The sequence below is a fragment of the Sorghum bicolor genome, chromosome 6 (genome assembly GCF_000003195.3).
Source record: "Sorghum bicolor cultivar BTx623 chromosome 6, Sorghum_bicolor_NCBIv3, whole genome shotgun sequence".
Classification (NCBI taxonomy): domain Eukaryota; kingdom Viridiplantae; phylum Streptophyta; class Magnoliopsida; order Poales; family Poaceae; genus Sorghum; species Sorghum bicolor.
The window spans coordinates 58,807,529-58,832,788 of record NC_012875.2 but is presented as its reverse complement, the minus strand read 5'-3'; the positions used below and the strand labels follow the sequence as shown (position 1 = coordinate 58,832,788).

Genomic DNA, 25,260 nt, shown 5'->3' with positions numbered 1-25,260 from the left:
GTCCGGTCCGGTCCGCGGCTGAGACAGTGGCAGGGAGGCCCAGAGAATTGAAGATCCTTCAATGCGGTTTGGTGGCATCCCCGCACTGGCCCCCTAGCTGCCCTCTGCCCCTACTCTGCACACCTTGCCTCCCCCTCCCAGCCTCCCTCTCCACGGCGCGGCATGGCATGGCATGGCATGGGTCGTCCATGGTCGAGCACCCCCACCACCAGGCCACCCCACCACCACCTCCTACATAAACCCCCCCCCCCCCCCCCCCCCTTGCATTGCAGCAGCGAGATCGATCGCGAGAACCTCACAGCTACCCTGCAGCTCCGATCTTTTACCCCGCTTTGACTCCACTCTACCGCACTCCAGCCCAGCACAGCCCCCTGTTGTCTCCCACTGCAAGAATCCGGCCGGCCGGCTACCACCTCCAGTCCCCCTCCTCCTGCTCCTCCCAACGCCTCTGCTAGTGCTATAGCTAGCTCGATCCACACGTCACCGCCGTGCCCACGCGCCTCAGCTTGTTCGTTAAGCTTGCCGGCCGCCCGGCGCCCGGCGTCCTCATTCATCGGGCGTCACACACCGGGCACCGTCCGCTGCTGCGAGCTCGCGCGCTGGGCCTGGCGGCGCGTCGGCGCGTGCCCGAAGCATGAGGAGGCGGTGGTCCCGCGCCACGGTGCTCGCGTGCTTACTGCTCCTCGCGGCCGCCGCGTGCGTCGCCGAGTCGCGCGCGGTGCCCGCCGACGGGACCGGGACCGGAAACGCGACCGCGGCGGGCGGCGGCGGGAGGCAGCGGGCCGCGTTCGACGTCGTTGTCGTCGGACTCGTCAGCATCGGGCTCGGCCGCCGGTGGCGCGCCGGCGGCGGCGAGATGGTCGACGAGGACAAGCGCCGCGTGCCCACGGGGCCCAACCCGCTGCACAACCGATGAGCGCCATAGCACCGCACCGCGCCTGCCTGCCTAGGCGCCATAGCTAGCTAGCTACTACCTTTATGATCGAGGTGCGGTCATTACTGCGGCGACTGCGCTGCGTCGCTTGGCCGCCGGCACTCCGGCCGGTGGTGCGTCCGTTGTTGCCATCACCGGCGGGGGCGCGCGCGCTGGTCAGGTCTCGCTCTCGCTCGCGCGCCCGTGCATGGCGAGGTGGAGGAGAAGAATGCGAAGGAGAAGAGAGGAGCGTGTTAGTAATTTTTTTACTACTATTCCCTTCTGCTTCCCTTTCTTCTCTTTTTCCCCTGCTAGTATTTTTCCCCCCCTTCTTCTCTCGTCTGTTCTCGTGGCTGTTTTTTACCCTCTTGTATTGATTGGCTTGCCAAGCGAACAGCAAGGCTATTCTGTTGATTGAAAGAGATAGATATATGAGTATAGTGTTTCTTGTTTGAATTTCAATTTGCTTGTATTTGTATATATTATTATCGATTCTATATCATGTTTGCATCTCCTAGACCAAGGCCAGTGTAAAAATGTTCGTATGGGCATCCTTTTTGTAGTACTCCTATTAAATTTCTGGTATTCCATTAAGTTTCCACTAGTATATTCCTACATGAAAATAGTGGACTCTGTTGGGATGCAAATATATATATCTGTGAGGAAAAGTCAAAATTTTGGCTAAAAAAAACAAATGAGCTAGACAAAATTGTGGATTGAGGTATACGATATCGTGAGTACGTACGTACTGACATCGATCAAGAAGGTAGGGAATGCCGGAATGGAGTGAAGGGAGACTTCTCCAATAAGAGATCAAGAGAAAAGTCATCTTTTTTCTCGACCTTTTGAAAAGGTGCAGGTGAAGTGGTGAACACATTGATCGACACCTCCGACGCCACTTAATGCACTTCCTGGTTTTCACCAACAATTTCCCTGTGTTTTCCTTTTTCCTATACTCTGGGCTTGTTTAGATCCAAAAACTTTTTGGATTTTGACACTATACCACTTTCGTTTTTATTTGACAAACATTGTCCAATCATATAGTAACTAGGTTTAAAAGATTCGTCTCGCGATTTACAGACAAACTGTGTAATTAGTTTTTATTTTTATCTATATTTAATGCTCTATGCATGTGCCGCAAGATTCGATGTGACGAGGAATCTTGTAAAGTTTTGGGTTTTTGGGTGTATAAACAAGGCCTCTATTTCCTTGCTCGATCACATGATTTTATTTTAAGCAATTGAGTCGAACTTCCCTAGCTACTCCTTTTCAGGTTAATATCTAGCTGCCTCCTCATGATCGGATATTCCATTCTAGGAGTACAAATAAAAATCCATGGAAAGTTCTTTCTCTCTTTTCTCTGATGTGCTTGACGACGTCCCAAACATATGGGAATGTGAAGCTCTAAAAGAAAAAAAATTGAATCTTTTTTTTCACTCCCAAGCTACGAAAGATTCAAATTCTGGAATGGAGCTTCACATTCTTTTATAAAGATTTGTGGTGGCATGCCGAATTGTGGTGGCATGCATCTAGTAGCTACGAAAGATTTCTATCGATTTACTATTAACTTCAAGGACATTAATTTGTGTGGGGATCTAATAATTTCAATGGTCCATGAAATAATTCTACTATATAAAAGCAAGTTTTTTTTACTCCTTTAAGCAGCATTGGCGCTTACTCAACCCGCGCACAGCTAAACGCCTTAATTACGATGTTGAGATGAGCAACAATTGGGGAAATATGCATTTACGTGAATTGCAATTCAGATATGTCCCTACGTTCTCAAATGATCTATGTATCCATAGATTAAACCCAATTAAGAAATTTCTTCTTTAAATTATGGTTTTTATTTTAACTTTTTCCAAATATAGGCATTGACATGATGTATAATACTCCATCTGTTCCAAATTATAAGTTATTTTAATAATCTTGATGAGTCAAATTTATATAATAAGATAATAATATTTATGATATCAACTAAATATCATTTGGGTTTTTATCAGTTATATTTTTATATTATATCTATTTGATATTATAAACCTTTGTAATTTCTTTTATAAATAGTTTTCGTTAAACTTTAGATGCTTTAACTCTTCAAATTTGTTAGAATGATTCATATTTTGGAAGTAAACTTAGAAGTAATTTGGAAGTACTTATATTTCAGGAGAGAAGAAGTAAACTTTTTTTTTGAAAGATTTGGTCACCTGGCTTTAAATTATATTAATAAGCAGGAAGAAGCAATAGCAACAATAATTACATGCGCGAGAGGCACAACCTAATGCAGTGGCGAAAGAAAACAACTGACTACTCGCTGCTTATCGTGAGCTAGGCAGGGCTAGAACTTTTCTCCCTACTGGAAATCTACAACTCAACATCTACCTCCTTGGCTAATTTGATGCTAATATTAACAGCGATCATGCATTATTTTGACTTTCAGCTCATTTGGGCCGCGGAATTGTGTAACGTTAAAGGCGCACATTTGAAAAAGAAACCCAAATCAAGTTTACCTAGGACCCTTTGGAATGAAAGTTTTTTTCTCATGTTTTTTCTGCGTTTTATGTGAAATGAAATGATTCCTTTGAAATTCCTACACAATTCCGTTAAAATTCTAAAATGACCATTAATCTCCCAACTCCTCAAATAATTCACCGAGGAGATTTGGGGTACATCTGTCCAACAATTAGTCCATGTCGATAGCACTATACCTCGTGTACGTTGATCGTTGAAGAGATTTGGTGGGGGAGGCCAGCACCAACCTAAAGGGTGACGAAGCTAGTGCCTATTGGTGCGTAGGTGAGTGGTAGCTTCACTCAGGTGCATGGAAAAAGGAAAAAAAATAAAGGCAGCATGAATATAGGTCAATTCTTCCGAAAGGGACGTATGATTGCGTAGAGAGACGTAGTGTGATCCAGCAACATTCTATTTGCAACATGACTTGCAACTTTTGTTTACCAATAATAATGTGGATAAAGTGATAAGCATACTACATTCTCGTACATATGACTATATGAGAAAAAACAAAGCTACCATGTGCAGAGTTCACAATGTATATGCAAAAAAAAAAGCCAGAAGTATGCCAATATTTGGGAGCCCAATGAAAAGAGAAAATTAAGGAAACATACGAGTAAATAAAAAAGGTACTACCACTGGATCAGATTCGGTGCACTGATAAAAAAGAAAAAGACATATTATTTTCTTGCAGCAACGACTGGGTCCAATTAATAAATATGGGGGTGTGATTTATCAATGACAACACATCCAGTGGCGTAATTAGCCACTGAATAGCAGTACTAGTGAAGCTCAGTAATTGCCCCGGATGGATGGATCAACGATGATATCAATATCATCACCTGCGAGCGAGCTGAGCAGATCATCCGATCCATCCAGCAGCAACAGCAGAAGCAGCTAGCATCTTGCGTCGATTCGCTGTCAGTGTTGACGACGCTGGACAAAAGACGCAATCTTTCCCGTCGAGATCTGTCCCCGCCTGCCACCATTGCCGGACTTCATTTCGCCATGGACTGGCGGGGCGGCCCGGTCCGGCCGGGGGGTCGATCACCGATCAGATGCTAGCTCCCGCAATTATTTGCCAGCCGGCCGTCGCCGTCGCCGTCTCCACGTACAACCGCTCGCCGCGGACCACCGTCCGGCTCCGGCCGGTTGGTTTATTGCTGTTGCCGTCGCGGTGTTATATGGGGTCAGGTGGCAGTGGAGCTGCTCGGCTTCTATGTGCTATATATATCACTCTCCACGTAGCACATGCGTGTGTGATCGCTGTTCTTGTGCAGGATCCAAATCAATCAGGGATTCAGGAAAGGATCAATTGGTGTTTACAGCTGCCCGGTTGACACGTTGGATAATTGAATGTGAATGACGTTGCTGAGGCTTGGGAGAAGACCGGTCTTCCCGGCCGGCTGAATACTGTTGGCTGTTTGGCAATGAATCGTCACCACACGTAGTACAACAGTACAAGTACCACACCGTTGCTTGCGATGGCGGATCAAGATGGGCGCAAAGGTGGCTACGGGTCAGTACAAGTGGAGAGTTTTATGAAATAAAATTTAGATGAAACACTCACTCTCAATAGAGAGTTTTATTTTATGATTTCATAGGTATTTAATTTCAAGACTCATAGAGAGTTAGTAATCGTGCTAAGAGAGTTTTATCTAGATGAAACCTATCTCTTCTCTCTTTTTTTTAAATACATTGTCATATCATCCAAAATCCCTATGTGGCAACATATTTAATGTGAATGAAACTCAGATAAAACTAGACTGGCTTAAGAGGAGGTACAGTAAAATTTTCACATTAACCGAGAAGAGATAGGTTTCATCTTAAAAATTTTCAGTTAGACATAGAAACCAAGAAAATTTTTAAGAGATTCAAATAGACCATATATTAATTATGAAGAGCTAATAACTATTATTATATAAATGGGTTGAAAGCTAGAAAGATTCGTACCGCCGGTATGAGGCTATATTAATAGTCCTTTTTTTTTAATAAAAGGTGACAAATAGTTAATTTATCTGACTACAGAATTCTTAACCCCCACGTCTTACAAAAATACTGACCAATCGTGACTAGACAAAGTGACGATTAGTCAATGTTTGTGGCAATTCTAAAAATTGCAGCTAGCAGCAGGTATATACATACACGCCGCGTTGGTTGGTAGTGCGTGGCAGCCCGGCCGGGCCAGGCAAGTGCCGTTCGACAAGGTACGCGTACGTCAGTATAGAGCATATACAGTACAGAGCACAGCTACACGGCGCAGGGAATTTTTATTTCGGACGACACCATGATGCAGAAACGGAAACTTTGGCCTGCGTTCCCCCGCCCGCGCCGCTGCCGTTTCATTTCATCAGGGCCAGGGGGGTCCTCTGCGCTGCCGCTGCGGGGAAGGGCGGGGCGGAGAAGGGCGGGGCGGAAAGCGGCTTTCGGCGAGGGCCGCGTCGAGCGCGCGCGAGCTGCCGCTGGTTGCAGTGGAAGTGGAAGGCCGGCACCGGGAGCAGCGGCACGTGACGTGATGCGCATATAAAAACTCTCTGCGTCGGCGTCGCCCTGCCGTGCTTGGACGTGGAGCGAGTCAATGCGGTGCCGGTGCGGCCCTTGTCCCTGCCCCTGCCGCTGTCCCAACTCCAACTCCAACCGTGTCCCCGTGGCAGAGAGAGCTTTGTGACAGTAGTGTTATTACTCTACTACTGCTAGCACGCAAATTAAAGTCGTCTTACACTATCTCCGCGGGTACCACATGTTCGGCCGACCCTAAAAGCGGTTCATATTGATTTGATTTGTTGCGAGATAAAAATACTGTCAGCTAATTGTAAAATTCAGGCTAATAAGTTCAAGCGAACAGGTAGCAAAGGAGATAACAAGAGCAATACCATATCTGCATTTGCATTTGCATCGCATGGCAGGTGCGTGGCAAGGGCTGGCTGATGAGCAGTACGAGCAGGAGTGACCGAATGAGCATCCACCTCCAGCAGCAGCAGCAGCAGAGCTGAATCTGGATATCTGATGATTAGTGTATCTTATCGGAATCAGACGGCGATTAACGGGGGGTCCGTACGTACGGGGGCCGGGCCGTTAAGCCTGATAGAAGTAGGGCACAGCCTGCCGCCCAGAGGGTCAGGGGTGTGTGTGCGCGGTGTGCCCCAACCCAGGGCTCTTTTTCAGGGTTACAGACTGTCCTTGACGACGAGACGCCCTGCCTTCACCTCACTCTCGCCAATTCGCCATCAATGCGGTTAGCTTCTCTTTCTAGGTATGTTTAGGTCTTGTTTAGTTTCGCCTAAAAGCTATTTTTTTTAAGATTTCTTGTAATATCAAATCTTACGGCATATGAATAAAACATAAAATGTAGATATAAAATAACTAATTATAAATTTGAATATAATTTGCGAAATGAATCTTTTGAGTCTAATTAGTTCATAATTGGACAATATTACCAAATACAAATAAAACTGTTACAGTAACAAAAAAAATCACACAAGTAACTAAACAAGACCTTAGTTCTTCATTTGGGCCAAATTTGTTTTAAGTTTCGGCCCCATCTTTATCATTTTGCATTGTGAATTTTAGCCTCAAGAGCCAAGAAAACGCTTCAAAGAGTAGTTTTATAGGGTGTGTTTGGTTGGACTCCCAAGTTGTCTTTTGGCTTGGTTGAGCCAAAATTACGTTGTTTGGTTCCCTAACCAGCTCCTGGAGTCAGGCTCCGTCTGGCCATCCGTACGCCTGGAGTTAGGCTTAGAAAGAAACACGAGGTTGGTGTTTCTTCTGGAGCCAGGGCAGAGCCAGCTCCGATGCTCCTTCTCGTCACTGCCTGGTTTCGCTCTGTACTGCTCATCTTTCACACGGGCCACACCGTCCGCCCCTCCTCCACCGTCGGGCGGCTAGCTGCATGCGCACAAGGTTGTCGCCGACTCCCGGCCTACTGGCATCACCGCTCCTCGCAGAGGTGGTGCTCGCATACCTGCCCCTAGAGTCGGAGGACAACGAGACCTGGGTGTCGAGGCCCGCCGCAATATGAACGTCGAAATCGAGGCTTGCTTCCACTACGTCATCGTCCTGTGTAATTCGTCCATGCCTCGCTCCCTCTTCCTTCCACTTAGCCAACAAGTTCCGCTCCTCCACCCTCCTCTCCGACACCTCAAGGAGCAACAGCAGCAGAGCGGTCGCCCCCTTCCGCCAGCTTCGATGGCTCTAAGAACGAGACCAGCAGCAGCAGGTAGCGGCAGTCGCAGGAGCAGGCACGACGCAAAGAAGATGTCGTCGTCCATTGCTTCCTCCTCCCTCGCGTCGGTGCTGCTATGGGTCTATAGGAGGAGGATGGTGGTGAGGAGTGTGCCCAGCAGCTGTTCGACACAATGTCTCAGAGAGAGTGAACTCATCGTCCTAAAGAAAAGCTGACTCTATACAAAGCAAACCAACTAACCAAACAAATATGTGTTATAGCCAGGCTAATACAATCCAGACACAAACAAGTGTGAATTAGCTTAGTTGGTGCAGGCTAAAACTAGCCTGGTTTAGGGGTGTTTGGGACTGCTCCACAAACTCCACCGTGGAGCAGATCTAAAAAAAACTAGAGTTTGTGGAGTCATTCTTTTGCTGCTCTCACAACTTCACCATTTTTCCTCGAACTGAGTGCGTGGAGCTAAAACCATTTGGCTAAAAAAACGTGGAGGAGAGCTGAAAAACATGAAGCAGAGGAGTCTCAAACACCCCCTTAGTTTTGCTAGTCAGGCTTGCGCAGGAAATTAACCAAACACACCGATATATTTCAAACCTTAAAAATTTTGACATTTAAGATGAAACTAAATATATTTTGTATTTTACGTTCCATCGAAAATTAATAAACACGAAAGGGAAGAAAAAAAATGGAATTAATGAGTGTGAGTAGTAAATGCTCCTCCTCTTTTGCCGCGCCACATGCCCACATTACAATGTGCTCGGTGCCCGAAGCAAGCAGGCCAGGCTTCGACCTGTGTGCCTGTGTCTGTCCTCATGCAGAAATTAGACTTTTTTTTTTTGAGAAATCTGCAGAAATTAGCCTTTTCAAATCCCTCTGTCCGGTAAAAAATAAACGTACTCTCTCTGTAGTGTACCCATATAGACACGAATTTCAAATCCTAACATTAACTTTTTATTTTTATAAAAACATTTATCAAAAAACAGTATATATATATATTTATAAAAATATTTTTCAAAATAAATCTATTTATATATTTTTTACATTTTTAAATTCAACAATTTAAAAGTTATTCATGATTTATATTCTCAATATTTAATCAAAACCTTGTCTAAAACGAATTTTTTATAGATATAAAAAGAGTATGGTAGTTACTATCTAATTGTGCACTGGATTCAAGTACCAGGGCACTCCAGTAAAGTATTTATGTTAATTTCTATCTATCTTTAATTATTTTTATATTTAAGTAAGGGCATGTATAATCAATAGATAAGGGTTGCCTCTAAGACTCTCGAATCTGAGACATATAGATAACTTAAAAGACAAATCATACAACCCACGAATGCTTTTTAATATTTTCTACGTATCTAAGATTAGTCATAAACATTATTTTGTATTCCCATGTGTGGCTATTTGCTAAATAATGGATCACTATTTTTTCAGTCTACACACATTAGTGTCTGAATGCTCAAAGTTAATTTTGTTCTAATCAATGTTTTTTGCAGCACACCATGAACAAGCCTGAAACTAGAGCAGCACTTAAGATTCAGAATTCGGCACAGCGATACAAACAACAGAAGCACCACATTACTGTCCTGCATATCGAAATCGACGCCAAGACGTGCACCGACGGCGGCGACGTGCTCGAACACCGGCAAGGCGCTGGAGGTCCAAACAAGCATGTGCAGGTCCTTCCTCTTGGCCGGCACGGCCTGCAGCTCCAGCGAGTGTCCGTTGGTGCCCTTCTCGTCTCCTGCTCCTCCCTTGGCCACTGGAGATTAGGACCATTGCTGTCGTCGCCGCGCCCTTGCGTAGCGGCCTTTGTGTCCCTGTGCTCTTGCGCTCCTGTGTTCGACACTTGCTGGGGAAAGAGACAGGATGCAGAGGGAGAAGAAAGCGTGCACCGAAGAAACTGCTCCACCTATCCCGGCGCCCACGGCCTGATCCGAGTCTGCCTGGGAGCACGGGCCTTTGCCGTCATCTTGCGAGATCGACGGGGGCACCACTCTTGCCCTCGTGAAGGTGTTTTTTTTTTTTGCAAGTATCAGATGATGAAGACGGTGCAAAGCGACCCGTTGTACGTGCCCTGCTGAGGTGATAATAATAGAATTAATGCAAGGAGAGATTGAAAAATCATCATAGAAACGAAGTGGCGTGGATCAAGATTGGTAGAAATCGGACAAAGACTCTCCCGCTCTGTGGATCCGGTCCTCCAGCGTGATTCTGTGCCTGGCCACAGCCGGCGTGGTCGCGTGGACAACGTCACGGCCGAGATAAGATATGACGAGTGCTTGCCACAACATATAGTTGTCAATTAGATATATGAATGCTCATTACATAATATTACTGTACAATCCTAAAAAATCAGTTATTATTTTTATCTATATTCAATGCTCTATGTATACCTCATAAAGTTCGATGTGATAAAGAATGATTATTTTTGGAACTAAACAAGGCCTCAATTGCAAGCTGGTATAGAATGCATGCTCATTAAATATTACAAGCGCCTCTGGACTTTGGCCTTGTTTAGTTCGTGAAATTTTTTTGGCTTCAAGTACGGTAGCATTTTTGTTTATATTTAATTATTATTATTCAATCATAAATTAACTAGACTTAAAAAATTCATCTTGTAATTTATAGACGAACTGTGTAATTAGTTTTTATTTATATTTATATTTAATACTCCATACATATGTCTACATATTTGATGTAAGGGAGAATCAAATTTTGAGAACTAAGGCCTGCCGCCTGCGAAGCAGATGAGGGCCTTGTTTAGTTTCTAATTTTTTTAAAGATTTCTTATCAATCTTTAGATGTATTGTGAGATGAATATTTTGAATTTAATTATTTCATAATTAGATAATAATTACTAAATTTATTTCCTACTACTAAATTGTGAAAAATTCAGTCCCAAAATTTTCTGCCGTCGGTATCGAGTCTACCCACGCGTCTGTACCAATCTCCATAGGAATCATTGGCTTCGATGCTCGCACAGGAAAAAAAAATAAAAGCTTTTCTAAGGTTCCCAATGCAAAATCTTCTTTATACATTACAACATATTGAGAATAAAGAAATTTTAAGGGCTAGATGCAAAGTGTTTATCCTATTAGTTTAATTTTATTTTATTATTTAAATCGGCTGAAAATTGATAAATACATAGTAATTCATAAAAAAATCTAAAAATTACAAAACAAATTTTGTTCAGCTTCACATATGTAGATCCATGCGGTAAACAAAAAATATCATAAATTTTATTATATATTTTTGCTGGAGATGCGTGTCTATGTTTTTTAGTGTAAAATTGATCGGCTGAAAATTTATAAACGCGTAGTAAATCATAGAAAAATTTAAAAATTACAGAATAAATTTTGTTCAGCTCCATATATGTAGATCCATACACTAAATAAAAAATATCATAAATTTTAGTATATTTATTTTTTTGCTGAAGATGCTTGCCTATGTTTTTTTAGTGTAAAATTGAAATTGTAGTTATCATGCTCCAATTATTATGAAAATTTTATGGTAGTCTATCTAATGTGATGCTTGATTTGTGGTAAAAGGTTTAGCATCATTCCTGTATATCTCACTAATTTACTAATTTATCTAAATTTATGCTTGAGGATGCTTACACTACCTTTGCACAATGTGTTATTATATCATACGGACACTTCATAAAGCCCTTGTATTCATAATTTATATACATTTAACTGATATATCATATTTCATAGGAATCCGAATCTAAATAAAAAAAAGCTACCAACAAACTTCTCATGTTTTAATATAATACTAAGGTATATTAAGAGGTAATATTAGAGTAAGATAAAGTTTGACTAATTTCTATTATGATTATTAAATAAATATGTCTCCAAGCTATATATTATTGTAGGGAGTTGGCATTTAGAGTTGGTATTTGTGGTTTTTTGCAAAGTCCCAAATACAAATGTAAAGTCTAAAAATAGGAGTACTCCAAGGGACTTTACAAATCAAATTTGGCATTTATCTAGGTGGACCCGGCACACAAATTTTTTTAGCGCGAACGAGTTCCTCGCGCCGCGCGCGGTCTTCTTTTTTCCTTCGATTTTGTTTTCCCGCGCCGATCTCCAGTCCTTCGCCGCCGATCTCCAGTCCTTCTCCGCCGAAGATCGTCATTGGGGGACCGAGGGCAGCTAGGTGCCGAAGGTGCCTGTTCGTCGTCCTCCCCGTACTTGGTGCCCACGATGCCGCCGACAACTCCATCAAACAGGATTGTTGTGCGGATTGCCAAGGTTCGTCGATCGTCCTCCCCGGCTGCTTGGTTGTCCATCTGTGCAGAGGCCAATGAAGGAGGGAAGGAGGGTGGCCTTGAACGGACAAAGGCCGGCGTGGGAGGGACGGCGGGCTGCCTTGAGTTCATGGCGACGGTCGAAGCGATCTGTTTGGCGGCGGCAGCGTGGGAGGGGACGATGCAAGGTGGCGGCGCGATTTGGAAAAGCAAAGGGACCGCGACAACCTATTTGTGGCGCGAAGAAAAGTGCCACCGCGCGGGAGTACGTCGCGGCCACGAGAAACCCGCGGATACGCCGTTTGCCAAGCCAAGGAAAGTTTGGCATTTTTGCCAATTCTCCTCCTCCAAATGCCAACTTGCCTAAAATGCCAAACTCAAATGCCAAACCATTGGACCCCTTTTTCAGTTTTTTTTGGCAAATTCTAAAATGCAAAACCTATTTGCAAACTCCGTTGGAGCTGCTCTTAGAGCATCCCCAGCCGTTTTGCAAATAAGCTTTGCATTCATGTATTTGCAAAAAAGTCTTAAAAACACTTACCCAACGGTTTGGCATTTAGACTTTGTAATTTTGTTAACTTGGTAAAAAGATAGGAAGGATTGGCATATATGCCAAACCTGTTCACACTTGGCATTGGGAAATTGGCGCGAAGTGATTAATGTCAAACCATTGGAGATTGTCTCTTTTCACCTTTGCCATATTTTTTTGAGATTTGGCAAACTCCCTCATTTGCCAAACCAATTATGCAATACGGTTGGGGATGCTCTTAGGTTGGTTAATTTGCCAGAGTGTAGGTGAGGCCCGGCAGAGAGAGCAGCAATGAGAAGCAGAATGATTTTTACCATGATTCCGTTCATTTTTTTTTGGAAACGATTCATTTGATGGTTGTTGAGTCGATCGATGCAATGCGAGTGATTGCATTTTTACAAAGCTGTCTCAGCGTCATCTCTCCTTTGCTTCCTTGTAGCCTACTCAAATCCTCGGGAATTTCAGCCATCATTTGGGAGCTTGATGCAAGTGTTGACGGCTTCACTTTCACATCATGAGCAGTCAGATCCCAGGACTAGAGCACAGGCATGAATGTGAAACTTAACAGCAAGAAATCTTTTGGAAAAAAAATGAAAGAAAATAGAATTGAAATCCATAGTCCCTCCTCTAAATTAAGATACTATTTTTTGACCATCAAAATATTGTTGCAGTCCCATTTTAGCCACTGAACAAAAAATAGTATCTTCTTTGTTTCAAAGGTGGGCTGGCCTATATTTGTATCATTTTATAAAAATAATAAAATATGGCTTACTATCTAAAATTCATATGCAATCTATTTTAAATCAGAAAAATAAGAGGCCAATACCATTTTTAAACATAATCCATCAGTTGTTGCTCTATTTATAATTATTTGGATCTTATTTGTTACTATTCCTAATGTTTTATTACTCATAGCCATGATCACTTTATTTAAACTATTGTTTTGTGGTTTACTCTACGTTGATCAGACGGATTAGTTGATGGCATGATATTTTAGACCTATCTTGTTTTAAACTTATTTTATCTAGTTGAGCATGACATCTATGGAGGTTTGTGTCGCCTTCATCCATTTGGTTGAGCTCTTGGTCTAACGTAGCGATAAATAACGCTCATGACTAGGAGCCAAAAAAACTACAAATATAGAAAAAATCCAAATAATTGTAAATAAAGTGTCAGTAGATGTAATTTTATTATATTTTTTTATTGATTTACAAATACATATATAAATTCGAACTAGCTAGAGGGTCACATTTGTTCAGTTTCATAGATAGAAAGGTAGTAAAAAAAATAAAGTTTTTTTTAAGTTCAACGGTCAAAATCAATCTTAAACATTATTTGATGATAAGAAAAATGGATCTTTTCCTATCCAGCCCTCCCGAAAGGATAAGCATACCGGAGAGCGTTGATCTATAAACTTCATTACATTTATCAGGGCAAGGAGTGTCATTTTAGGATATCTATTTCCTTCCCTCTGCCAATAAATGTTGAAAGTTATATTGGAGGCTGCTGTGTTTATATAAAAACATCATTCATTTATACACGAATGGAATGTCATGTCATTTTAGGAGACTTAATTTATTCCGTCTGCAAATAAATGTTGCTTTCGTTTTTATTGGTTCAGAAAGGTACATCTCCTCCTTTTATCGGTAGTTGTTTTAGAAAAATGAGTATGCTAGTCATTGTGCAACGATGCGCTCCATACGACAATATCACATTTTCTCCTACAACTAAAAAGAAAGAAAGAAAGACAATTGTTTCGTGCGACATTCGTTCGGTGTCGCCGGGCCCTCCCCACTTGCGATCCCGCGTGCCGCAATCGACGTCCTGCCCACGCTCGTGTGAATTAAAACACTACGTCAGCCTCCTGTTTTTTGGGATTCGTTTTTTATGCAACCTTCCATCCTATTCCTGATAGTCAATCATGCACGTCAATTACATTCCATCACTCCCCTTCCTTCCAGGTACCGTCGCACATTCCTCATCCGGTGTCGTTGCCCTTCCTTCGACCACAAGGAGGACAGCTACGAGTGAACTGCAGGCCATGGACATGCGGCATGGCCCTGGGGCTGCGATGGAGGCACGGATGCGGCTGTCTGTCCGAAGATCTCCGCCTGAGCGAATCCAACTGCTCTCTATTTTTTCTCTGGTTTGGATCTGGTGTAGACGGTAGTGGTGAGATGTGATTCTTTTTGCTTGCTTTTTCTCTTTCTACAAATTTTAATTGTAGATGAATATTTCGTGGGTTCTTAAATGTTCATCTCTACCACTAATTCTTTATAGTTGCAGGAGAAAGAGCTTTCTCCTCCATGCCAGCTAGAGCACGCCGTTGCATTCTTTAGAAAATCACCAATTCAGTTTGATGTCTTAGCGAAAACTTACGCCATCCTGATCTCTGGGTTGGCTATTGTTGTGAAGCCAGAGAAGGCTCAGAAGCTGTTTGATGAAATGATTGAGAAAGGGGTCGAGCGTTGTGTGTCTGCCTATATTGTGCAGATTAAAAGGATGGATGCTGCACCTATATAGGAGCAACTAAAAGGTACGCAACACAACCGTGGGCTTGCCCTTGATGCTACTTATGGTCCATTTATTGCATGAGTAATATTGTGTCTATTTATTTATCTTGATTATTGATAGAGAATTAACCATCCTTTGGTTAGGCGAATTACGCCTTGGGGATGTATCTTAAGTCATGTTAATGAGGTGAATAAGGTCATTCTCAATGCATAGTTTCATGACACAGTTACCAAGACTATAAACTAGCTAACCGAGCCACATAAGTTTTATGGGGATGAAACTCCTCTCTCATCTGATGAATCTCTTTCATTTAATGACCCTGCCAAGTCAGCAATTTTGCTTATGTGGCACCCTATTTAATGTGCATGATATTCCCATGAAATATGCATTGAGACTGGCCTAAAAACTTCATGAATCTCTAGACATATTTAATAGTTGGTATGAGTCTTGCTATTTACTAAAAGCTAAATCCTGCAGTCGACTCGACCAGTTGAAATATTTGCATTTCTTTTAATTTCTGAGCTTACTATTTAAGTGCATTTCACATGGCTGCAATTAAATATAGATAACTCATGATGTGAATTATCTTGTATGTTTCTGAGTTCTGCCTATCCTACTTGCTTCAATGCAATGCATGGTTTGAAGAGCTTCGTATTCAACTCTTATGGTTCATTATTCTAGATATATATAATCTATGTTTATTATTTTTAAATTCAAGCAAGTATTGATTGGTAATGTGTGGCCTCAGAACTTCAGAAGGGGATCAGTCCCATGTGGAGGGTGATGCAGACGACGACTCGGTCGTAGTGTTCAGGGCCCCTGATTTGTGGTTGACTGCCATCTATGGAGACAGTGTGCGAGACCTCACAAGTCGAAAGGTCTACGACAAGCAGTGTGGCCTATATTGTCATGGATTCTCAGATGCTGTAAAGCTACATGCTTTTTATTGTGATATAATTTGCCTTTCACCACTCCTGATTTAAGCAACACATTGTAAGGAATTCTTAGATGATCTCTTCAAGGAAATACATACATCTGGGAAGCTAAGAGGTTGAGTAAGAGCAAATTGAAAATACTGTGATTGGCCAATTTTGGGATGATAAATTTTGTTCATTGAAAATGTGTCACTGTAATGATTTGGAATGACAAATTTTGTTCATTGAAAATGTGTCACTGTAATGATTTGGAATGACAAATTTTGTTCATCTGGACTATATGCAATGACACAATGATTGTCCAATTGTTCTTGCAGAAATTTGGAGATATCACTTCACTTATTCATAGATTTATTGGCGCACTAAAAAAATAGATATTGGTGATTTCTTTCTGCCGTTATAAAACATTATTTTAGCCGTATCCCGAAAAGGTTTATACAGTAGAGTTTGAGATCCTACAATGCTGCGCTCTCCATGATTATATTAATTTCACGAACTTTGATTTTTTTGATTAAATGTCACTTTAACATTGATATTTATTTTCACGGTACTATTATCTTATCATGCGATTACTATTATCTTATCATGCGATCCGTGTGTTTTTAAGTATAAAAGTTTAGTTATCCCGTAGCAACGCACGGGCACGCTACCTAGTTTTGGTAAAAAGAATGTCAGGTCATGCCAGATTTACATTTACGACAAAATCTGAAGGCGCTCATCAACTTATTTATTTCAGAGTTAACGCATAACTAGTTCACAAATCACAACTGTCAACTAGAGTAAACACAAGATAAAACAGTACTAGTGCAATCGAATTATTACATGAAATCCCCACCAAACTTTGGATGGCTGTGGCCTGTGGAAAACAAAAACACACCACACACTTTAGTCTGATGATCTTGTGACAAGTGATCCCCTGCATAATACAGCGGTGGATATTGTCACTGTAAATTCAGTCTATAGCCATGAAGAGTGTCAACTAACGAAAACTGCAATTCTGTCGGCTCGGCCCCATGCTGTTCCTGCTGCTACACAGCACTCATTATTCTTTTTACAATAGCGCTGCACGAGTTTGTACCCAAAAAAAAGGTGTCCTACAGTGCTGTGTCCGATTCACAGCACTCACTTAATCTGTTACTGAAACATGAGCTCCCAGAGCCCTGGATCGCATGGAAACAGTTCTTACCGGACATCACACACTACACTCACAACGCGACTTTGAATGCGCAGCAGTGTCCTGCTCGTAGGGCATCCACGAGAACGAACGCCTGCTAGATGCCACAGCTCATGTCGTACGGCTTGTCCACCATGGGCGACGGCGTGTTCATCCAGTAGGACGCCGACCTCATCTCCATCGCCGTGTCCGACGCGACGTTCTTGTCCTTGAGGTTCTTCCGGTCGAGGAACGCCGGCTTCATGGGCGCCGGGATGGACTGGTCGCCCTTCATCGTCAGCATCAGCACGACGTCCGACATGGCCGGCCGGAGGTTCGGGTACGGCTGCACGCACAGCAGCGCGATCTGGCACACCTGCTGGACCTCCTTCTCGTCGAGCCCCTCGGCCTGCACCTTCGGGTCCACGAGCTCCAGGATCTTGGACTGCTCGTAGAGCCGCCATGCCTGAAATGTGTTTCAGAGACCCAGAATGGTTGGCTCATCAGAATGCCAATCTCTCATACTAGCACTAGGCTAGAACTGGATTCAGAGAGCAGCGTAGTACGTGTTCTGGGAGGTACTGCATCTCGTTTGGAAGATTTAGGTCCGTGTTCTTCCTGCTGCTGACGATCTCGAGCACCAGCACGCCGAAGCTGTAGGTATCGGCTTTTACCGTGAGCTCCCCTCTGATGGCGTATTCAGGCGCAGTGTAACCCCTGAATGAAAGTAGATCATACATTACCGCATCGTTCACATTACTGTGAATATAAAAAAAAGAAGAAGAAGTGAAACGAGTCCAGAACTTCAGATGACTTACAAAGTGCCGGCAAACGCAGTGCTGAGGTATGTCTGGTCCTCGGGGAAGAACCTGGCCAAGCCAAAGTCGCCGATCTTGGGCTGGAACTTGTCGTCCAGGAGGATGTTGCTGGCCTTGATGTCGCGGTGAACGATCCTCAGGTTTGACTCCTCGTGAAGGTACTGCATGCCTCGAGCGATGCCGATGATGATCTGGTGCCTGGTTTTCCAGTTCAGAAACGGCGAGTCATCACCCCCTGCAAAGTTGTTGACAGTCAGGAGTCCATGAGCAGCTAAGCCAAAGCACCAGTCTTTTCTTCCCCTATGGACTCCATGCTTACCAAACAGTATCTTGTCCAAGCTCTTGTTCTTCATGAACTCGTACACCAGCAGCCGCTGCGACCCCTCGGAGCAGCACCCCACCAGGCGCACGAGGTTCTTGTGCTGGATGCTTGTGATCATGTTAACTTCGACGAAGAACTCTGACTCGCCCTGTCCAGACTTGCCGACGCTGAGCTGCTTCACTGCAACTTTCCTGCCGTCGTCTAGTTTTCCCTGATCAACAGCAGAATTACATAAGGAAACCATGTAGAAATAGAATCACAAGTCGCCGAGCAGTATAGATGCAGTATTGTGTTTCATGTTTTCGCCAAAGAAACTTACTAGATATACAGGCCCAAAGCCTCCTCTGCCAAGCTGGTTTTTCTGGTTGAAATCCCTGGTGGCCTTCTTCAGGGTGGCATAGTCGAAGTAGGTGATCGTCCGGAGGTTTCCGCTCATGTTGCTGCTGAAGTACTCAGGAACATCTGGTTCATATACCAATCGAAATTGCCCATCTGTATTAGTACTTACTCCAGCAAAGATGCTATGAAAAAGCAGAAGTTGTTGTTCCACAGTGAAAGGCGATGATTTCGTTCACCTGAACCAGGGCTTCTTGGCCGCAGCAGCTTCCTCATGATGTCTGGTTTGAGGAATTTCCAGCAGATACCAAGCAGGATTATAACGACAATGGCGAGAATGACGATGAAGACGAGGAAGACCGTCCGAGGGTCTGGAGATGCCATTGCTGCTCCTCCTTACTTCTGCCAAAGCGAAATTACATGCAGGAATCAGCAGGCTCAGAATTTCGGCAGCAACATGCATGTTCAAAATATCTTTTCTTTTGGCTAAGCCAACTGGTGACAATACACAAATAGGCAGGCACAAATGATACCCAGCTATACCGAACTGAATGAAATATTGAATCTAACCAAATCCAATGAGAGAAGATTTGTTTATAGAACACATGACACACAACACACAACACACATGGGAAACCGAGTTGCAAAGCAGAGTTTGTTAGGCATCATCGAAGGATACAAAAAACCCTCCAAAGTTGTTACAACGCGCTTGCCGGCACGACCTTGTCATGCATTGTGGCCACTCTTCGTCTGATACAAACTTAATTGATCTCCCTTTTCACTTCAGACTTAATCAACGATGTAATCAAATAACTAACACTTCGTACCAGTATTTATGTAGTATATGTTTCTCAACCACCCGGGAAAAAAAAAAAGAAAATCTACCTTCTGAATGAACGAAATTCCTCTCAACTGTTCCGTATAAATATAGTAACTTATACAGCCATGGAGCTACGGAAACCCCTTTTTCATGGTGATACGGCAAAAAGGGGAGAATGAAATCGAATCACCTTATCACCATGAAGGGGTTATGGGTTTCCGTAGCTCCATGGCTAATGCGTACTCAAGTTTCATTAATGACGTAAACCAAACAAAAACTGTGTTAGCTTACATTGCAGTGGCCACCGGAAGGGCGACCTGGTCAGTCAGCGTCGGCGGCGACGATCACCGGACTCGCGACCACTACCGCGCGCGCATCCGCCGGCGTGCGTCGCGTCGATGGGCAACTCGCGGCCCGACGACCCGTGTGGCGTGAGTCGTGAGCGAGCAAGAGCAAGCGACGGGGACAGAGCGCGGGGGGCCAGGGACTAGGGGGAGGCTTCCAATGCCGAGACGACGGCATAGTTATCGGTTTCTCCGAGGGAGCTGTAACGTAGGCTGTAGCCCCGCTCGCGTGCGGCCCGATCCGCCAACGCGGCACTGCCGGCCGCGAGCGCGAGAGAGAGCCAAATGAGCGCAAACCGGAACCAGCCTTGCTGCGAATAGATAGATAATAATCGGGCGGGCAATTCCTGGCGACTGCGACGTGGTCGGCCTCGTTTCTAAAACCCTGGATTTTGGCGCTGGACACATCAGCAGGAGCCGTGTGGATGGATGGATTTTGCAGCTGGAGCGGGCGGCGAAGAGGCCGCTTCCGCTGGAGTCGGCGCCCGGCGGGCGGCGGCTGTTCCGTTGACCGGCGTGCGCCCGTGCGCGGGAAGGACGGGACGGCCGCGCATGCGGATGGACGAAAAAGCAGGGGCCGTCATGGGCTGCTTTTGCCACGGCACCGTGCAGCAGCAGCCGCCACCGGCGGATGTGTGAGGAAGGCAGTTGGGCTCGTGAAAGTACACACCAGTCACCACCGCAGGCCGCAGTAGAATTCGGCCCAGTTCCCCACGCCGGAGTCCAACACGAACCAAACCAGCGTGCGGCTGTGCGGCGCTGGCGCATGGCGGGACGCAACGTCTCCCTGCACGGTGCCTCTGCCTCGCCTTTCCCATGGGCCATAGCCACCCCACACAAGTCTAGAGACACCACACGGTCCCACACGCCAGACCGAAACGCCCGGTCCGCCCGCCCGGAGAACCCGCAAAAAAATCGCCAGCGCATTTCAAACACCCGAACGAACGAATCTCTCGCCACGGATCAAATCGAATCGAACGCTCTGCCTAGGGTTACCTCCGCCTTTCCCCTCCTCCCCCCCCCCCCCGCGCCGCCCACCCATGGCCGCCGCCGCCACCGCAGACGCGGCCGCCGAGGCCACCGCCATCGCGCGGCGCCTGGCGTCCTGCAACACCGGCACCCGGGAGCGCGCGGTCCGCTACCTCCTCTCCGACTTCCTGCCCGCCTCCGCGGCGCGCCTCTCCGCCACCGACCTCCTCAAGCTCTGGAAGGGCCTCTTCTTCTGCTTCTGGCACGCCGACAAGCCGCTCTACCAGAACTCCGTCGCCACGCGCCTCGCGTCCGCCGTCTCCGCGCCGCCGTCCCCCGCCGACGGCGCCGCCTTCCTCGCCGCCTGCCTCACCACGCTCCGCCGCGAGTGGGCCCACATCGACGTCCACCGCCTCGATAAGTTCTACCTCCTCAACCGCCGGTTCCTCCACCACGCCTTCCTGCTCCTCAGCGCCAATTCCTTCGCCCCCGACGTCACCTCCCAGGTCGTGTCCGTCCTGTCGGATAAGGCCCTGCTCCCGGAAGCCGATAACGTGGCTGCCGGCACCTCCAGGGGCCTCGGATACCATGTCGCCGAGGCGTTCCTTGACGAGCTCTTGCCCGTGCTCCCCGTGAGCCTGGAGACGGTGGACGCACTGCTGGCTCCGTTCTTCACTGTGTTGGAGAAGTCGACGGATCGGGTGATGGTGAGTAAGGTGAAGGCTGGCGTGTTTGAGAGGTTACTGGAGAGCGGCAGTCGGTTGCTTGAGATGGTGAAGAAAGGGGAGGAGGTGGAGAAGGGTAGCGCTGAGGAGAAGCTCGGGAAAATTGGATTGCTATTTGGACTCAGCAAGAGGTTCCTGGATATTGGTGCAAAGGCAGAGACGGTGCAATCGAACCGGAAGGTGGTCTTTGGGCTGAGGGATGCATTTGTGAAGATTGAGAAGGGTTTGCAGCTATCTGGTCTTGGGATCACTGTGCCAAAGTTTGAGGCTACTGAGGTGCCAGTGCCGCCAAATGCAGGTGAGGAAAAGGCACAAAAGAAGAAGAAAAAGGCCAAGAAGGCTGCATTGGCTGCAGGTGAGATGGAGGAGGCCAAGGATTTGAAGCGTGAGAAGAAGGTAAAGAAAGACAAGAAGGAGAAGAAAGAGAAGAAGAAAAAGAGGAAGGTGGAGGTTGTTGATGAAGGGAACACCACTGAGAAGAGTACCGATGCTCCTGTAGATGACCAACAGATGGGTGATGGTACTGATGGCATTACATTTGATGAGACATTGAAGTCCAATCTTCAGAAGCAGTTTGAGATGGCGGCAGTAGAAGCTGGTATGGCCAAAGAGGGCAGCAGCTCAAGCGCTTTACCAGTGACACCAGTTAGTGGGAAAATGGCAACAAAGAGGAAGCGCTCAAAATCTGCTGATAAGATGTCTGAAGCTTCTGATGGGCATGATGGCAGCGAAGGTAATATTCTTGCCCAGGATGGAGAGAAGAGTGGTAAGAGGGTGAGGTTCTCGATGAAGAATAATTTAGTTTGGAAACCTCACAATCCTTTGCCACCGCAGTGTTTGAGGCTGCCACCTTCGGCTACTCCAAGGGGAAGCGCACTAAAAAAGGGCGTTCTGCCAGGGCCCATAACACCGACACCATTGAAGAAGGCTAAGCCAAAGGCAAAATCTGCAAAGAAGGTCTTGAAGAAGCAGCCTTCATCTGCTGTGAAGCGCTTGCGCAAATTGCAGAGTTTCTCAGCATGAGTTTTTTGGTATATGACGCCATGATGGTCATATCTTTGTATCTTTTTTGTTTTGGTTTATCATTACTTTATTCTTATCCTTTTTGTAGGTTAGTTTTATACTGTGTTAACTTCGCTGTCAGTCATATTCGATGGATTGCCTAATGATTTGCGTTGTCACTGTGCTTTTATGATAATCATGTGGTGATTGCATCAGTAATGCTGTAGTAGTACCTCTTATGTTTCCGGCAGTACTTGGTTTCCTGATAGGCCTCTTTCTTTTCTGAACTGCCCATCTTGAAGCCACGGTTGCAGGTTAGAATAATGTTTGACATGTTATATTACTGTTGGTACTCTGTTTAAGTTGAAGATCAATTCAGGCATGCAGCCAGCTGAGCCATTGTGGTTTCTATTTAGATTGTTCTGTTTTGATATGGCTATTCTAGATTTTGTGGTTATTTATGAAATTTGCTGAACTGTGGACAGAGACAATCTGTAAAATTTCTAATGATGTTGATTATGTTTTTAAGCGTCCAATTTGTGGTAAATTAAATTTGACTTCATCCTGTAATTCAGAAACTTTCAGTAAGATGCAGGCTTTTTTTTAACTTGTTCTGATCTATGCTCTGGAAATGTTTAGTAGACAAAAGTACTTACGGCAATTTATAAGTTCATTCAAACCTGTTATTTTGTTCTGCTCTTCTAGCCCATGATGCGCCAATATCCAAGCTGTTCAGTTTCAGTAAATAAGCTTTGGGTTACCATTGCTCCTGAATTTATATCTGCCGTGCAATTTAACAACAGCATCATGTTGACAACTGTTGCTTTGTGCTAATTGTTAATTTACTTGTGATGCTGTTTGCTGATCATCGTGGTCATGTGCTGCCTGTATCTGAATGTCAAAGCAGCCAGAATTTTGTTCAGAATCGTCAACACTCAACAGTTTGAGTAGAGTAAACTAGTTACTATTTCTTTTGTGTCCTCCACTTCTCTAAACACGTCAGGCCCTGCACTGCATGATGGTCATATGTTTGTACCTTTTTTTATTCTCTGGTTTATCACTTTTTAATTCTTGCCCTGTTTGAATGCTGATCCATATTTCATCGATTGGTTAATGATTTGTGCTGTACTGTGCTTTACGATAAGCATGCTGTGATTTTTTTAATTCATAAGCATGTTGTGATTGGTAGCATAGTAGCTCTTAGTTTCCTGGAGCGACACGTTTTGGAAATTTTTGTGGTTGGGTAATGGGCACCAGCACCTCCATCTAACACCACGGCACGGAGTTACAAGCGTGGCTGACTCAGTGTGATACACTCGTACATCAGCAGTGAATTACTACGGTCGTGATGGAATTGACCGTCATTATGAGTTTGACGGATCACTGGGTTCACTGGAAGCTTGAGCAAGAACTGCCCCATCAAAGATAGTTGCGCTATTTTTAAGCCGTGCAAATGATCTCAGAGGGAAGCCCGGCACGCCGCCTGCTTTCCATTGCCACTTCCAACCCCATGCCATGCAATTCCTCTCCCGCGACCGCGAGCGATTCATCGGAGCGCCGTCCATGATCGAGACAGGATGACGTCCCCGCCGACGCCGCTGCCGGCACGTGCACGTCAGGGCATGCAGTCGCCGTCTCCGACGACGAAGGTGGCGCCACCGCTGCTGCCGCCGCCGCCGCCACTTGCCGTCGACGTGGCCGTCATCATGGGCATGCTCACGGCCGTGCTCCTGGCGCTCTTCCTCTTCCTCATCTACGCCAAGCACTGCAAGGAGCGCGGCCCCGGCGAGGGCGCCGGCGGCCTGGGCCTCGGGTTCGCGCCCTCCTCGTGCGACCGCTGCCACTCGGGGCTCAGCAGCTCCGCGGTGGGCGCGCTCCCGGCGGTCCGGTTCGGCGACGGCGACAGCGGCCGCGCCACCGAGTGCGCGGTGTGCTTGGGCAACTTCGACGCCGCCGAGCTGCTCCGCGTTCTTCCCGCCTGCCGCCACGCCTTCCACACCGAGTGCGTCGACACCTGGCTGCTGGCGCACTCCACGTGCCCCGTCTGCCGCCGCCGCGTCACCAGGGGGCACGTGGACGACACCGAACCGGATGACCCGGCGGCGGGGGCGAGGACGACGGTGCCCGGCCGGCGATCGGCGGGCGACGCAGAGGTGCAGGTGGAGGTGGTGGTGCACCGCGCGTGGGACCAGCGGTGGTCCACCGACGGCTTGGTGGGCCGGGTCGCGTACCTCGAGGCCGGCAGGCATCGGAGGGACGACCTCGGCGTCCTGGTGATCACCGCCGAAGGGTCCCGAAGCTCTCGCAGCGCCGCCGTCACGCCGCGGTCCTGCTAGCTGGCTGCGCTCGTCTGCTGCTCCGAGATCTATGGAGCTTCTGAATCCTAGGTAGCTGACGCTCGTTCACCGATCGATCAATCGATCGCGTGCATGTACATAGTTGGCGACACGTCGGTAGTACAGTGATAGCATGGTAGGTTGAACTGAAGACTGGAAGATGCTTGTAAACAGTAATCTCAATGTGCCAGTGAGCCAGTAATGTAGACAACTTGGAGGTATGTGGTTGGAGGTGCTAAAGACGTATTTGGTTGAAAGTGCTAAAGTTTAACAGATACTATAACATATTTATAACTATAGCAATTATTGTTTAATTATAAACTAATTAAACTTAAAAAATCATTTTACATCGTAAATAGTTTATATTTAGTACTCCATATATGTGTCTAAACATTCAATGTAACAGGTGTTAATCAAACAGGGCTATGGATGATCAAGTTCCACATCAGAAAGTTGCAAACCTTTTTCTTTTGTTTTTTTGTGGCCACGAAATCTCTAGTGTTACGGTTTGCGATGGAACACCGGGGTTTATCCATTCTCGGAACAAGCAGACACGCTGAATAATCTTATATACTAGTAGATGATAAGATGAATTGAA

General features: G+C 45.7%; 4 protein-coding genes and 1 long non-coding RNA gene across 7 annotated transcripts; 4 read left to right on the top strand and 1 right to left on the bottom strand.

The window, feature by feature from the left end:
- LOC8070260 lies at positions 261-1,517 on the top strand. The gene has a single exon (XM_021463846.1). The coding sequence runs from the start codon at positions 635-637 to the stop codon at positions 914-916; it is 282 nt and encodes a 93-aa protein (XP_021319521.1). The 5' UTR covers positions 261-634; the 3' UTR covers positions 917-1,517.
- Positions 14,107-16,015, top strand: LOC110436253. 2 transcript variants are annotated; one of them, XR_002454057.1, is made up of 3 exons: positions 14,107-14,243; positions 14,350-14,924; positions 15,651-16,015. It is a non-coding gene; the product is annotated as an uncharacterized LOC110436253 (long non-coding RNA). The 2 variants fall into 2 exon arrangements; XR_002454056.1 differs by lacking the exon at positions 14,107-14,243 and having other exon boundaries at positions 14,261-14,924.
- LOC8082530 (putative receptor-like protein kinase At4g00960) lies at positions 16,618-19,784 on the bottom strand. Its single transcript, XM_002447212.2, has 7 exons — positions 19,578-19,784; positions 18,706-18,868; positions 18,450-18,592; positions 18,128-18,341; positions 17,809-18,043; positions 17,557-17,707; positions 16,618-17,456 (listed from the first exon to the last, which is right to left on the bottom strand). The coding sequence occupies exons 2-7, from the start codon at positions 18,848-18,850 to the stop codon at positions 17,109-17,111; spliced, it is 1,236 nt and encodes a 411-aa protein (XP_002447257.1). The 5' UTR covers positions 18,851-18,868; positions 19,578-19,784; the 3' UTR covers positions 16,618-17,108.
- On the top strand, positions 20,647-22,545 carry LOC110436547 (ribosomal RNA processing protein 1 homolog). 2 transcript variants are annotated; one of them, XM_021463822.1, is made up of 2 exons: positions 20,647-22,057; positions 22,159-22,522. In XM_021463822.1, the coding sequence occupies exons 1-2, from the start codon at positions 20,671-20,673 to the stop codon at positions 22,254-22,256; spliced, it is 1,485 nt and encodes a 494-aa protein (XP_021319497.1). In that variant the 5' UTR covers positions 20,647-20,670; the 3' UTR covers positions 22,257-22,522. The 2 variants fall into 2 exon arrangements, with proteins under 2 accessions (XP_021319497.1, XP_021319496.1); XM_021463821.1 differs by having other exon boundaries at positions 20,649-22,545.
- On the top strand, positions 22,838-24,945 carry LOC8082529 (RING-H2 finger protein ATL43). The gene has a single exon (XM_021463823.1). It carries the CDS (start codon positions 23,904-23,906, stop codon positions 24,660-24,662), a length of 759 nt encoding a protein of 252 aa, XP_021319498.1. The 5' UTR covers positions 22,838-23,903; the 3' UTR covers positions 24,663-24,945.